Raw genomic sequence first — 16710 nt, forward strand, 5'->3', positions numbered from 1 at the left:
GAATGGATGAGTAGTAATTTTCTCAAACTAAATAAAGAGAAAACAGAAATTTTAGTGATTGGCAATAATGGATATAATTAGGTTGTTAGAAATAAACTTGATGCATTAGGATTAAAAGTCAAGATAGAGGTAAAGAATTTAGGGGTAACTATTGACTCTGACCTTAATTTTAAATCACATATTAATCAGATCACTAGGACAGCATTTTTTCACTTAAGAAATATAGCAAAAGTTAGACCTCTTATAACATTGAAAGGTGCTGAGAAATTAGTTCACGCTTTTGTTTTGAGTCGGCTAGATTACTGTAACGCACTCCTCTCAGGACTACCAGAAAAAGACATCAATCGATTGCAACGAGTGCAGAATGCAGCTGCTAGAATCTTAACTAGGAAAAGAAAATCCGAGCACATCTCTCCAGTTTTGATGTCACTACATTGGTTACCTGTGTCATTTAGAATTGACTTTAAAATCCTGCTTATGGTTTACAAAGCCTTAAATAATCTTGCTCCATCTTATATTTCAGAATGTCTTTCACTTTACACTCCAAATCGTAACCTTAGATCTTCAAATGAGTGTCTACTTAGAATTCCAAGAGCTAAACTTAAAAGAAGTGGTGAGGCGGCCTTCTGCTGTTATGCACCTAAAATCTGGAATAGTTTACCGATAGAAATTCACCAGGCTAATATGGTGGATCGTTTTAAAAAACTCCTGGAAACACATTACTTTAATATGGCTTTCTCATAGTTTCATCTTAGTTTAATCCTGATGCTCTGTATATTCAATTAATTATCATTATTATTCATGGTGGTTCCATAATCCGTACTAACCCCTACTTTCTCTAGTGTTCTTTTTCTGGTTTTCTGTGTTGGTGATCTGTGCCACCACCACCTGATCATAGCACTGTGATGTCCCATTGATGGATTGAAGGCCAGAAGTCCATATGACACATGAATACAATGAGGACTGATTGAGGTCATTTATGTTAGGTAGAATGCCTAGAGGGGGCTGGGTGGTCTTGTGGGCTTGGAACCCCTGCAGATTTTATTTTTTTTCTCCAGCCGTCTTTAGTTTTTTTTTTGTTTTTTCTGTCCTCCCTGGCCATTGGACCTTACTTTTATTCTATATTAATTAGTGTTCCCTTATTTTAATTCTTATTTATTTTTGTCTTTTTTCTCTTTCTTCATCATGTCAAGCACTTTGAGCTACATCATTTGTATGAAAATGTGCTATATAAATAAATGTTGCTGTTGTTGTTGTTCCTTGATCTACCCCACTCTGCTTCAAACAATTCAGACGTTACCAAAGTGCACATCGCAGACTTTCATTTTCGGTTATTTGCATGCATTTTGGTTGCACCGTGTAGAAATGGCAACATTTTTTCTACATGGCCTCCATATTTCAGTGCACTATAATGTTCAGGGCAATTGGCATCACTTGTGTTTGTGATTCCTCTGGTGGGTTTCATTGCTTCATCAGATACATCGGCTTGCTTTCCCATTTGGAATCAGTAGTTGCCATTGTTCATCATGAGGAGAAGAGCTAATGAAAGTTAAATAAGCCATTATGAGGTGGAAAAACAAGAATAAAATCATTAGAGACCTCAGCAAAACCTCAGGATGACTGAATCAACTTTCCTGAATATCATTAAGAAGAAACAATGCACTGGTGAGCTCGGAAATCACAAAGGGGCTGGTAGGCCAAGGAAGACCACCACTGTGATGACAGAAGCATCCTCACTGTGGTAAAGAAAAAGTCCTAAACGCCTGTCTGACTGACCAGAAACAACTGATGTGTGTGTGTCAGAGAGAACTATCAGTAGAAGACTTCATGAACAGAAATACAGAGGACTGCAAGATGCAAACCACAAAAACAGGACGGCCAGATTACAGTTTGTGAAAAAAGGTCTTAAAAGTGCCTGCAGAATTCTGGAGAAAGGTCTTGTGGACAAACGAGAGAAAGACGAATCTCTATGAGAGTGATGGAAAGTGTGGAGACAAAAAGGAACTGCCCAAGACCCAAAGCAGACCATCTCATCTGTTAAACATGGTGGTGCTGGGGGTACTATGGTTTATGAATGGCTGCCACAGGTCCTGGCACACTTCTCTTCATAGATGATGGAACAGCTGATGGCAGCAGCACAATGAGTTCCGAGGGGTATAGAAACATCTGATCTGCTCAAGTTCCACTAAATGCTTCCAAACTCATTGAACAGCACTTCATCCTACAACAACATAATGATAAAAAAAATACTGCTAAGGCAACACAGGAGTTTGTCACAGCTACAGATAAAAAAAATTTGAATGGCCAAGAAGTCGTCCGATTTAAATCCAATCAGGCAGGCCTTGCATATGCTAAAGAGAAAACTTAAGGAGAAAAAAAGTCTGAAACAAGCAGGAGCTGAAGATGGCTGCATTAGATCCTCAGCACCTGGTGATGTCCATGAATTGCAGACTTCAATCAGTCACTACATGCAAAGATATGTGACAAAATCCTAAATATGATGGCATTAATAGATCTTCCATTGCTGTGTCCCAAACATTATGGTGCCCTGAATTGGGGGGACCGTGTAGAAAAAGTGCTGTCATTTCTACATGCTGTGACAGAAATGTATGTGGATACCCTTAATTAAAAGTCTGCAATGTGCACTTTAATCACGTCTGAAATGTCTGATTTGTAATTTTAAACTGTGGAGCAGAGAGGGAAATCAAAGAAAAATGCATCTTTGGAGGGCACTGTGATGCTGCTGCCCTCTCCTGGCTGAAATCTGTAATAACTACTTGATCACAGCAAGAACAGGCCACTGAAATAAAAAAGTAGGCCTAAGTCGCCCACGTCTCTGAACGAGATCAGCCAGCACCCTTCACATTGGCTATTCGTTTGTACAGTTTGTTTTATAGATTAATCCTGAAGCATTTATACTAAAACTTAAAAGTCTGATAGTGAATCTGCTGACAAATGGTCTACTCCAGTGGCCCCCAAATTCGGCCATGGGGAACTCCAATCAATGCCTGAGGGTTTTTGTACCAGTACGTTTCATCATCAGTGCCTCATTCTTTGAGTGAGATGTCCTTTTTATTGTTCTAGTCTAAAAAATTCGAGTGAACCTACTTTGTCATGGCTCCGACCTTGCTTTAATTGTTATGTATTGCTATTTCTACAGCCACCAGTAGATGGTGCACCGATGTCAAAAGAGTCCTGTTTGCAGTGCATTTTTACTTTCTCGTATTCGAAGTACTGTATATGTATTGTATAAGTATTGTAATCGTCCAAAATTTCGATGTCGAGATTTTGATGAATCTCAACGTTTTAGACCTCCCTGAGTCCGAAAATACCACTTTTGGAATTATGTTTGTGTGTGTGTCTGTCTGCGTGCGTGTGTGTGTGTGTGTGCGCGCGTGCGCGTGTGCGTGCGTGTGCATGTGTGTTGTGTGTGTTTATGTAAACACGATAACTTAAGTACGTTTTCACTTAGGTAAACTAAATTTTGCATGTAAGTATTAGGTACAAAACGTAGATTTCTATCAACTTTTGGGCTATTTCAGTTAACCGAAAGTGGTACTTTACCTTTTATTCATGCAGCTGCAGGGTTCTATTCAATAAGGGCGCGCACAAAAAGGCGACCTTCAAAAGGGCGACCTCAATTGGGCGCGGAGAACAAAAGCACACATAAATAAAAGCGATCTTCAAAGGGGCGACCTAAATTGAGCGCCGAATAAAGGCGTGCGTAAATAAAGGCGAGCTTCAAAAGGATGACCTTCGGAGCGAATTAAATTAATTGTCCTTGATTATGCTAATAGACCGCATCTCGAATATCTACGTGGCATTGCACATAATCTACAGCTTCAAGTGTAACTTGCTTTCACCTTTTTATACATTCAGTCATTGCCTTAATCTAATTTTCTGTAATTTTGAAAACAAGGAAATATAGAGAGCTTTAGAAATAGTTCGTTAGAAGTAGTTCGTTAGAAGTTCATGCATTAATTAATTGGATGTTTTAATATTCTTGCTTTCACCTTTTTATACGTTCAATCATTGCCTTTATCTAATAAATTTTCTGTAATTTTGTTGCGTTTGCCTTTATTCGCTGCGCCCAATTGACGTCACCCTTTTGAAGCACTCCTTTATTTATGCGCGCAGTTATTCGGCGCTCAATTGAGGTCGCCCTTTTGAAGATCGCTTTTATTTATGTGCGGTTTTAATCGCCGCGCCCAATTGAGGTCGCCCTTTTGAAGGTCGCCTTTATGTGCGCGCCCTTATTGACGGATACCCAGCTGGTGAGTCCGATTTATTCAACTCTACTTTTATAATAATTGTTTAAATACTATTACTTTGATTTGATTTGTTGTTGATGGTTCTTTAATGTACATAATATAACAATATAATCATTGTCTTGCAGTTTACACCTCAAATATCCATCCCCATATCTGAGTATACGAGAAAGTCTTGGGGAGACCACTCCCTAATTTTATTTTATTACTAATTTTGTATTATTACTGCAATTTTAATTCTAATTATGGAATGAGATAATACACTTTCAAGAAGAATTAAAATAAATTAAAAAGTCATATATCCACTACAATAAACTGACCTTAAAATATTTAGCTAAAGAAAAGCTGCAAAGATACACAGAACAGCAGAGAAAAAGAAAAATAACAACAACAACAACATTTATTTCTATAGCACATTTTCATACAAGTGTAGCTCAAAGTGCTTTACATGATGAAGAAAGAGAAAAAAGACAAAATAAATAATTAAAATTAGGGAACACTAATTAACATAGAATAAAAATAAGGTCCGATGGCCAGGGAGGACAGAAAAAATAACAAAAAACTCCAGATGGCTGGAGAAAAAAAAAAATCTGCAGGGGTTCCAAGGCCACGAGACCACCCAGCCCCCTCTAGGCATTCTACCTAACATCAATGACCTCAATCAGTCCTCATTGTATTCAGGATTCACATGGAAGAACTTGATGATGATGGTCATGTGGACTTCTGGCCTTTAATCCATCAATGTAGGGACATCATGGTGCTTTGATCAGGTGGTGGTGGCACAGTTATTTTAGATTATTTTATTATAGGTTATTTTAGATAACGCACAGTGCTTTTGCTGTTTTGCTAATAACATTAACACATTGAGAACAGCTAGCTTATCTCAGACAAAAATAATATTTCAAATCTGCACTGCCTTGTCAGTGTTTGCATATATCTAGTTAAAAGAACTGTTAACAGTCACCATTATTTACCAGATTTTGGGTGTTCTGATAAGTGATGCCCAGATCAGGTCTTTTCAGATTCTTCACCCTCTCCATTGGACTAAATTTAAATCATCTACAGCGCTTATGCAAAGCATCCACTTCCTTGGAAGTTTATTGTTATATAATTTTGAATCACAGTAGATTTCATTTGTTTTTCTGAGACTGATCTGCTGAATAAGACTCTTTAATGTCAAAGCAAAATCAGATCTCTGCAATGTGGTCTAAATTAATTATAAATATTAAATACAAAATAATTGTTCCCATAAGTATTCACCCCTTTAATACAACACTCCTAAACCATACCTGGAACAGCCAACTAGTTTTAGAAGTTCCAGAATTAGTTCAGTGGAGGGCACCTGTCTGGAATTTCAACTGATTGTCGTATAAATTCACTTCTGTATCTGGAAGGTCCAACTTTTTGAGTCAGTATGGTGGTCTAATTTACTCAATGAAAACAAAAGAACACACCGAGCAACTCTGCAAAAAGGTGACTTAAAAGCACAACTGAGGGAATGGAGACAAGAAAATCTCCAAGTCACTGAAGTTCCCTCAAGGTCCAGTGGAACAGCTGGAAATCTGATCGAGCAAGCCGTCCACAAAAACTGAGTGATCATTCTAGAAGAAGACTGGTGAGGGAGACCACCGAGAGAGCTCTGGGAACTTTAATGGAGTTACAAGCCACATAGGCTGATATCATTTCTGCCCGGGTGCTTCACAAGCCACAACTTTATGGAAGAGTGGCAAAGTGAAAAAAAAGACACATGAAATGACAGCTAAAGTTAGACAGAAGGCACATGGGGTCTCTGAAGTCACCGGAAAGAAGGTTCTATGGTTTGATGATCCCTTAATTGAGCTTTTTGGCAGTAAAATACGGGGAAAATCCCCCGTAAGAAAATGTGATGAAGTCTGCAAAAACGTATGCCTCAGGAGAAGAATTGTTTTCTAGCAAGACAACAACTCCAAGCAGAAAGCCAATGCTACACCAGGATTATCTTACAAACAACAATGCCATTGTGCTGGGGTCAGATTTATAAAATGTGTATATAATGTAATTATTGTATGTGTCCTCACAGAAAGAGGATTGAAATGTGTATACTCGGCTTTCAATGCAAACTTTGGGATGTAAAAATGAAAACTCGACGGGTGAGTGTGTGTGTATTTATGGCAACTCTGACCCATCACTACAAAGAATTTCAGAAAAACTCAAAAATATTCAAGCAGGGAAGTACAGCCAAAGAAGTTAAATGATGACTCACGTATTTAATAATTCGTGTCACAGAGCTGTCATTATAATGTGCATTGACATAGCAGACATATTATACCTCAAAGGTGATAATTATGACAATTATGATGCACACAGTCAATTATGGTTCCCTTTAAAGAGGACCAATGCTGTGTATTTTCACTGAAGAACTTTCTTGCTTTTCATTAGTTTATATCAGCTACCTGTTGTCAGTCCTAATGAATAGAAACCAAAAGGCAGTAAAAACACAGATGTGATTCACTCCCTGCATACACAAAGCTCCAAATCTCATGTCCAACAGCCTATTTATAGTCTAATGGTTTGACACAACATGGCTTGCTTGCAGTGCTTGAAGACTATGCAATGGCCATGTACAAAGGAAATGAGCCTTTGGGACCATTCAGATTTTTTTTTACCCATAATGAAGGATGTCTTATGAGCCGATTTTAGACTTTCAGAAGCCCTTCTCTTGGAGCTACAGTATGTGCTGAGTCGGCCCTGGCATTAGAAAGACTGACTGCCTGGAATCAGCCTACAGATGTTCATATGCAGGTTTTAACAACAGTCAGCTTTCTAGCAGCAGGCGCTTACCAGAGGGAACTGGCGACATGTCAGGAATATCTCAGCCAAGCTTCAGCTACCTCATGCCCGCTGTGCTGGAAATGATAAACTGACTGACGAGGCACCACATTTAGTTTCTGTATAGTTTAGTTGTACATACCCACTTAACTGAAATTTGCCTCATAGTCTGGTTCTCCTAACCTAATCAATTGATGGCTCTCATTCTGCAGTGAGGGCACCAACCAAGAAAGACGCTGTAAGTGGATGACCTGCTGAAGGTGCTGTATGTGATGGCTGCTTTGTTGGCAAAGTAATCAGTGGAACCCTCCATTTTTCACGCTTTGTACTATTCATTGAAACAACAGTCATGTCATTACATTTACCAGATGATAGTGGCTACCCGCTCAGACTCTGGCACCTTACATCTTTCCTGGACCCCCAGAATGCAGAGGAGAGGCACTATGATACCATGCAGAGTTTGCCATAGAACTCCTCAAATGCGATTGATGGCTGCTGGATGTGTCAGATGAGATCTAGCTCTACCAGCCAATGAAAGTGAACAGCATTGTGATTGCATGTGTATGAGGTCATAGCATAGTCCATATATGGTTGTTTCAGGGTTGAATCAGGCGGGGCTCGAGGTGTGTTTATGTATGCACATTTAAAAGATAATTGTGATTTATAAAAGGTAAAATGATAGAAACGTGCATATGCTAGGTTCTATAAATAAGATTTTCTTTTGGTGCATGCATTTTCTTGTTTTTTGGCATATGCGTATTTTCACACTTGAATCCACACTAAGCATTGTAAATAAGACCCCTGCAGTGGCAGAGTTAGAGTCCAGGGGCCTCATGTATACACGGTATGCACAAAAATGTTGCATACACCCATTTCCATCCACACTTTGAGATGTATAAAAGCTAAACTTGTCGTAAAGCTATGCACATTTTCACGGTAGCCTCACACTTTGCATGCGCAAGTTTCTGCTCAGTTTTGCAAACTGGCGGCACCCTGTGTTGCAGCAGTGCTACTATTTCTGTGTGGTCTCCCCTTTTTTCAGATTTGCATCAATGATGCAGGATTTATCAAATACACCAAAATTAATTGCATATTGCTTACAAATTTAATTCACTTGATTGTAATCATTCTGTAACAATATAATGCTGCACAGAATGTCCAAACTACTGTACTTCAACTACCATAGCTGCTTTAGCATTGCTAAAATACATTGCAAATGGAAGAATTAGAAGAGAATGCATATTATTCATAGATGATGACAACTAGTTTCTAAGTCAATTTCGATTTCCAAGAGCTATCTTCTTGGTGCTGTGTGCTGAACTGGTGCCGGCTTTACAAAGGCAGACTTTGAGGAGTTGTGCTGTACCTGCTCCTCTGCAAGTTCTGTCCTCCTTCGGGTTTTTAGCTACAGGAGCTTTTCAGCGTGAACTTGCTGACCAATCGGGTATTTCACAAACATCACTGAGTCACGCCATGCCAGCAGTATAGGATGGTATTATTTGCTTGTCATCCAGATAATATAAGATTTCTTTACACTGTGGTTGTACAGACAAACATCAAAGCACAATTTGCAGCAACATCCAGCTTTCCAGATGTAAGCGGAGTGGTCAACTGCATGCACATTGCTACAGGACAAGTTACATCAGCCAGGGATGAATCACCAAAAGAATGAGCTGGCATAACATCATCTATAGCAGGAGAGCCTATTAAAACAGCAGCTATGTACAGTCACCAGTGCTTTTTTCAACTAGTGCTGCAAAAGACAAGCAGTCCTTTTAAGGATAGTGAGTCACCTCAAAGAACCATGTAAAGAGCACAAAATCTATCCATTGTGCCACTTGGTGTCAATGCTACATCATAAAGGCGCCTTCAGAGAATGAATTTGCTTATTAAATAGAAAGCATTTCCACTCTATTAATGTGCTGCTCTATAGTCAACAGAAAGTGTGTCACTTTGTGCAAGCATGTAATGTCCTGCACAATGTGCCATACAATCATGGCTTGCCTGTACCTGAAGAGATGCAGTTTGATACACCTGACCCTGACCTACAAATGATCAGCCAAATGGGAAAGCATTACAACTTCATTTGAATGTAATTAGCAGAATGTGAAAACAGGTAATCAGATGCAGCATTAATTTTTTTACCAATTCATTTAATTTGTGGTCAGTATCACATAGTACAGCCCTTATATGCCTTAGTTCATTGGCCATATAGCATCCACTATTGCCTTTTGTGACTCCAGAACAGTCTGTCAGCACACAGCCAGATGGTTACCAAGGCAGAGGTGTGTGAGCAGCCAGTGTCTGAAGATGTGCTTGGTACAGCAGTACCTGGAGTCTTATCTTCGGTACTGGGGCCAGCTTTGTAATATTGTTTGAAACAGAATAAACAGATGGTGGGCTGTGACTTGCTTTTAATGTCGACTTTGATATCTGAACACTTCTTTTTTATTTCTGGCACTATGTGACTTTCTGAGCTGGAACTTTTGAGTGTCTCTACCACACTGTATCACTCAATCAATTTCCTTTCATTGCTTATACCACTGTTTAAGCCAACAAATAGTACATTTGACTTTGCCGCCACTTCTTCTTTTTTTCCCCATGTGCTTTTGCCATTGTCTTTTGCACAAATACTAAACAGAAGGAGCTATTTATATTTATTTGCATATTCAAATATGCAAAATTCTGGGAGTCATCAAGGTTTGGCTGTAGGCATGCGCATGTGCATTAAATTTCACATTCATTGGGATTTATAAAGGGGAAGTGCGTGGAACTTGGCATACACACAGTTCTCTGCATCTGAATTTTTTGTCCGTATGCACATTTCCAGTTTTGTCCCTATGCCATGTTTCAGTGTGATTTCTATGCACACCGTTATACATGAGGCCCCAGATCTCAAGCCAACTGACAATTTGTGGACAGACTTAACAAATCTGTTCACTTACCATCCATCCATCCATTTTCCAACCCACTGAATCCGAACACAGGGTCACAGGGGTCTGCTGGAGCCAATCCCAGCCAACACAGGGAACAAGGCAGGAACCAATCCCGTGCAGGGTGCCAACCCACCAAAGGACACACGCCAAACATACACTAGGGGCAATTTAGGATTGCCAATCCACCTAACCTGCATGTCTTCGGACTGTGGGAGGAAACCGGAGCACCCAGAGGAAACCCATGCAGACACGGGGAGAACATGTAAATTCCATGCAGGGAGCAAACCCGGATCTCCTTACTGTGTGGCAGCAGCGCTACCACTGCACCATCGTGCCGTCCTGTTCACTTACCATCCCCGTGAAATCTGAAAGTGCTTGAGCAGGTTTTTGCAAAAAAGGGGAGAACAAATGTCAGGGTCCAGAAGTGCAAAGTTAATGGAGAACTGTATACATCAACTAAAGGCTTTCATGGCTGCCAAAGGCGCATCTACAAAACATGCAGGGGCAGTGTCCTGGTGTGGAAAATCTTCAACTTTTGAACTGTCAACTGTTTATATTAATCTTTAATTATTTTGCCAAATGAGCCCGGATGATCTGAATTTACAGTGCTTTAATTACAGGCATTGCAGGCCTTTCTTGTACAAGCTTCCTGTATTGTATCAGTACTTTATGCATCTGTTCCACTCGGTTTCTTTTTCAATTAGCTTATGACCTGCGAATAGGAAACAAATACAAATGCCATAGAACCTGCCTTAATTAATTTAAACTTGGAAATGGATGGATGCCATAGGACTAGGAATTACAGAATCAGATTACAGATTTAGAAGGGAAGGAGTGCGGAGGAACTTAAAAAATCAAAAACTTTGATGAGAGTCATTTGTCATCAGGATGAGTTAGCCAATCAGATGTGTGCAATGTCACATATCCCAAAAGCCCACATGTGCATCTTAACATAAATATGGCTCAGCTGAGGGACCAAAGATGATGATGACAGAGGAAGCGACATCAGAAATCGAGACACATTGACTATTTCATCTGGATGTCAGAAAAGGTAATATATGAAGAACACCGATAGCTACATCAAAATCCTCCCAGGACAACATCCACTTTTATAAGACTGCTATACCCAGACGTTGCTATCTGTTTTATTTTATATTATGCTTTCTTCTATTTGGTATTGTTATACATTAATAAATGCCACGGTGCTTTTAAATTTTCTATACTTTGCCTTTTATCTATAGTAATTTAAATAATAATTAGGCACCTGGAGCCTCATGCATAAATGGTACGTACGCATAAAAATGTTGCGTAAGCCCATTTCCATGCTCAAATCACTCAAATCTAAACTTGGCGTAAAGCCACGCACATTTTCATGGTAGCTCCAACCCTTGCATACGCAAGTTCTCTGCTCGGTTTTGCAAACTGGCGGCACCCAGTGTCAAAGCAGTGCTACTGTTCCAGTATGGTTTTCCTTTCTTTTTCAGATCCACATCCTTGACGCGGCTTTATAAATACACTGAAGTTAACCGCATATTGTTTATTAGTTTAAGGAATCTGATTGTAATTGACCTGTAACAATATAATGGTCCACGGAATGGCCAAACTATTCCAAATACTATAACTGCTTTAGCGTTGTTACTCTCACTGCACCATTCGGAGCAGCTGATCGGAAAGAGAATTATCGGTATACAGAATCAAGCACACACTGCCTCAGGCATTCGCTATTTGAACTGCTCTCATCCGACAAACGCTTCAGAGCCTTTCCTGTGCGGACCTCGTGGTTCAGAAACAGTTTCATCCCAAGAACTATAAGCCCACTCAATCAATCCATCAAGTGTTCCTTGTAGAACTGTTTGTACTTACAAGTACAATTACCTCACTGTAAACTTGCGATACAGTTATAATATTGCATAACCTGCGCCACTTTATAAAATGTGTATTTACATATGATGACAATATCATTTTTAAGATGAAATGCAGCAAAATATGTTTATTATACTATACAGATAAAACTTTAACTTCATTTAAATAATCCATATTTTTAATAATTAAACATGTGAGGACACTCCACTGGCGCTCCGTTCACGGATTGTTCCTGCCTCACGCTGTATTCTTGCTGTGGCTGGCGTGACACTGGATGGATAGATGGATAGAATAATTAAACATGTACAACAAAGATATTTCAATGTTCCTTAAAAGTTTTGAAGAATCTGCATTCTAAGCTTACAGATGGCTTAACATCTATTACAGAGCTGATTGTATTGCGATTTGTTACTTGGAAAAAGAAAAGGAAGGACAGGAATGTTTGAAAGAGACAGTACTGCTGCAATAAATTATTTCATTGAAGGTCGCGCATGGCGCAGCAAGTATCTTGCGGGAAGCAGGAACAATCTGTGGACGAGGTGCCTGCTCATCACTATCACTGAGCCATCGTGTTCCCATGTTTAATAACATGCTTTAACTTCTGTCATCATGAAAATGATATCACGTATACATCTCAGTGTTTTAATTATTCAGAGAGCTGTAATATTATGAATGTAATGGATTCTGTGCCCTGTCGGAGGAAGAGAAAGCCCGTTTAAGAAGCAGGTAGTGCACATAGAGCACATAGAAGATCAAATACAAAACAAAGCATTTAACGTACTACTTTAGTTACAATGGGATTTGAGAAGCTAGTAAATTAAATGATTTTAAGATGAAGTTTATGATGTTCTACTTTAATGACAAAATAAACTACGTGATTAAAGTGGAAATTTCGAGATTAAAGTTGACATTTTATGCTTTTTTTCCCACTGTGTGCCTATTTTTTTCTCTGTACCCTAATAAGCTTTCATATGACACTCAGACGGCGGCCTACAATTCACCTTTTCATGGCGACTTTGATATCTGACAACTTCTTTATTTTCGGGCACTGTGCAACTTTGTGAACTTGAGCTTTCGGGTTTCTCCGACACGCTATGTCACTCAATCAACTTCCTTTTGTTGATTATATCACTGTTTAAACCAACAAATAGTACGTGTTTCCTTGCCTCCACTTGGTATTCGCTGAAATTCGTCTATTTTCCTCCGTGCCTTTGCCATTATCTTTTCACAGAAGGCTGAGCTTAAAGGCTATTTATATTGATTTACATATTCAAAGAGTCATAATTCTGGGAGGAGTTGGGGCGGGACAGCAGGTGCGTGCACGTGCGTTACTTTTCACGCTGACCAGGATTTATGTAGCGGAAGAACGTGGAAGTTGGCATTCGCGCAGATTTATGCATCTGGATTTTTTTGTGCGTAAGGTTTTGTCCGTACGCCATGTTATAGTGTGAATTCTATGCACGGCATTATACATGAGGCCCCAGGTGTGGGCAAAATTGCCACTTTCTTGCCCACAGAGTTTATTAAGGTTATAGTGGTCTCTCTTCAATAATTAGGATAACTGCTGTAAAAGTAAGACATTGTTTGGTTAGCAAGTGCCATATGACCAGAAGAGTTGTGCTTTTATGTGTGTCACGGTGACAGTCGCATGTCAGTTGGAAACTTGTTAAAAGTAACCTTCATACAAACATTAGGAAGTTTGTCTTTACACAGAAAACCACAAACACTTGGAGTAAGTGACCAAGTAGTGCGGTACACAGCAGGACTTCCTGGACTTTCAAAACTAGACTTGATGTTTTTTTAAAAGAATTAAGTGGATATGACTGGGGAGCTTTGTTGGGCTGAATGGCCTGTTCTCATCCAGATTGTTCTGCTGTTCAAATATTTGTTAATGCCGGTGATAGCGAGTCCCTGTGTAGAGAATCTCATGTGGATTATTGTGGAGGGACTGGCACCACCCAGGACTTTGGATCTCTATATGTATGTGTGCGCATCTGTGTGTGTGTTAATCTTCAAAGGCAGGAGTAAGTGAATCCAATAAACATGCCTGGTAAGTTTCACAAACTTCCCAATAATACCTGGTGAATACTTATGAGATCAATTACTTTGTTATTAATTTAGTCACTTTGCTGAGCTCTGTTTTCACTTTGACATTAAAGCGTCTTTTATTGTTAATCAGTGTCATAAAAGTCAAAATAAATCCACTGTGATTCAATGTTGTATAACAATAAAAAGTGAAAACTTCCCAGGATGTTAATATTTTTATTGGCACAGTATAATGGCACTCCAGTCCTGCAAGCACAAATTCAACAGCTGGGTAAAGATACACACAAAATACAGCAGACCAAAATATTATAATTCTCTAGTTATTTAAAATACCTCTTGGCCCAAATATACATTCAAAAGCTAGCACACTCAAAATTGTTTATTTAATATTTCATCAATTTCTGTGATGGGAAAATGTAAAAAAAAAAAAAAATCATCAGCCTGGTAAATTTAAAGTCGTTTTGCTGAACCCAGATTCTCCAGCAGAGAGGATAGTGCTACAAGCCCCCATGACCCTGAATTGGACTAACTTAAAGAATTTATGACTGAAAGAGTATTTAGATTAAAGTACTGACTCTCTCAGACTCTCTTAAATAGTCCTGTCAGGGTAGCTCACACCTAACTTGCGGGGTGACTGCCCCATATTTTGCATCTTGAAACCACACATTCAGAGTCCTAACCTACTGCATCACAGTCTGGTTTGGGAACAGTGCAGCATGGGACCACAAGGATCTATGGCGGGTGGTAAAGTCGGCACAAAATATCATTGGAACAGCACTCCCTGCACTAGAGGACATCCATAACACCAGAGTTCTCAGGTGGGCCCATAACATTATTAAGGACACGACCCACCCACAACATGTGCCTTTCATACTGCTACCGTCAGGGAGATGCTATAAGAGCATAACAGCAAGAACATCAAGGCTAAAAAGTCATTTTCTCCCTTATGCCATCAGGCTTGTAAATAAATCCCCTCCATTCAGCACTGCAGAATAGCTTGTGTCTGGAGGATGGAAGGCCATCTTGAGACAATATACCAGTAGAGCTTACATTGAATCATTTATTTATTTGCACATGCACTCTTTCTTCTGTTTGGTTTTGATTTTTTTTTTGCTTCTGAGGTGTTTTTGTTTAGTGTTGTACAGTATATTCTTGTCTGTTGCTGTGTATTCTTGTTATTGCTGGAGGACTCGCAGAATAAGATTTTCATTGTACTGAGTACATATGACAATAAAGTTGAAGCTGAGTTGACAGTCCAGATCAGTATGTGCCTCTGGACTGACATTTACTTTACACAACACGTCCACAACAAACCAAAGCACACAAAAGAGCTGACATGATGAGAAACATCCTTCCATTTCACGTGTACGTTTAAATTTGAGATATAGTAGTTTATCACTCATTTTTTTAACTAGATCTGCTCCGCTTACGCTTGCTGGACAACTCACATTTGAATGTGCACAGAGACTTTAACATTCAGTCCAAAGCTGTCCAGAGTTTCTTTATAAAGGTAATAAGCACACGCAAGTGAGAATTCCACTATACTCTATACACCATGACTATATAAGGGCTTTGGCTGAAATGTACAAAATAATGAAAAGCAAATGTCGCAAGGATTTCATTCATTTTGCTCAGATTGACTTTGCTCAAAGGAAATAAATAACTGCATTCATGTTTTGATATTTATGTTCCACTAGGGGGCTTCACTCGCCTAACCACCTGCACTACGCGCCGCTGTGAAAGGGGGGCTGAATGCACCCCAAGGAGACACAGCTGCTCCTCCAAAGCCCCTCTTAAACGGTGATACAATGGGAAACAAATAAAGTTATTTTTTTTTAAGCTCCTCTTTGCTCAATCAGCTGCTGCTGCTGCCATGCTGTGTGATCTGCATCTTGTGCGGCGCTTTGAACGTTTGAAAGCCTGTACAGCACCTGTCCTTTCGTCTCACTACCTTGTCTCTCTTGTCCCCCAGACATCCTCAAACACAATGCGATCTCTTTTCGTTGTTCCATTACTTCACCGAATTATATTTTCCATTTGTTTGCACTAATGCGATCTTTACTCTTATTTTTCTGAGACTTTCGAATTTTCCTACTTCCATTATCTCTAACCTGCTCTGCATGTGTATCACGCCAACATTTTTGAATTCTTAACTATGTTCTACTTTGTCATCTGCTCTTTGTCTTTTTCCGGCCCTGGGCGTAGTTAAATCTCTTGGCACAAAGTCTAGTCTTGTGGGACGTGAAAGTGTTTTTTGTCTTTCTGAGAAGGTCTCATGCTCGTCCCAAGTTTTTTTTATATAATAGAGAGATTTCTTTAAGTCACACCTCAATCATTCTTTCCTCAGAGCCCACCTGAGCTAATTCAGCATCTCATCGAGTTCATGTGCAGCTGTTATAGTGACAACGCGCGAGGGTGCATTTTACCTGCAAGTCCAAGGCAGAGCACCATGAAGGCAGTCCATCGCAGTCCATCCATGGCTTCCTTCTTGTATGGCACGGGTACTCAGAGCTGGTTCAGTTTAATATAGAGGAAGAGCCAGGGCTAAACAGAGATAAAGGAACATTTTAACCTACCACACACCAGGCACTGTACTGCGGGTGAGATAAGAAGGAAAGATATGAATGCTTAAGATTAACGATAAAGATAAAATGCTTGCCCTCAGCAGAAATATCTCCCCAAATTTCTAACATGCTACGGTCCCTGTTTTGCCCCTTGACTTCTGATAATATGTGTGGAAAACAAACTGCTTACTAAAAATGATTAAAATCGGCGTTCTGCTAGAAGCA

At 39.6% G+C, this 16710-nt stretch overlaps 1 protein-coding gene across 1 annotated transcript in view; it reads right to left on the reverse strand.

The window, feature by feature from the left end:
- LOC114662632 (mast cell protease 1A-like) overlaps positions 1-16464 on the reverse strand; it is a 36180-nt gene extending 19716 nt beyond the window's left edge. The window contains exon 1 of the mRNA XM_051935410.1: positions 16348-16464. Within this exon, the coding sequence (XP_051791370.1) occupies positions 16348-16399 (52 nt within the window). The 5' untranslated portion in view covers positions 16400-16464. The remainder of the gene's footprint in view (positions 1-16347) is intronic.
- Positions 16465-16710: the final 246 nt, after the last annotated feature.

Source organism: Erpetoichthys calabaricus, chromosome 12 (genome assembly GCF_900747795.2).
Source record: "Erpetoichthys calabaricus chromosome 12, fErpCal1.3, whole genome shotgun sequence".
NCBI classification, from domain to species: Eukaryota; Metazoa; Chordata; class Cladistia; order Polypteriformes; family Polypteridae; genus Erpetoichthys; species Erpetoichthys calabaricus.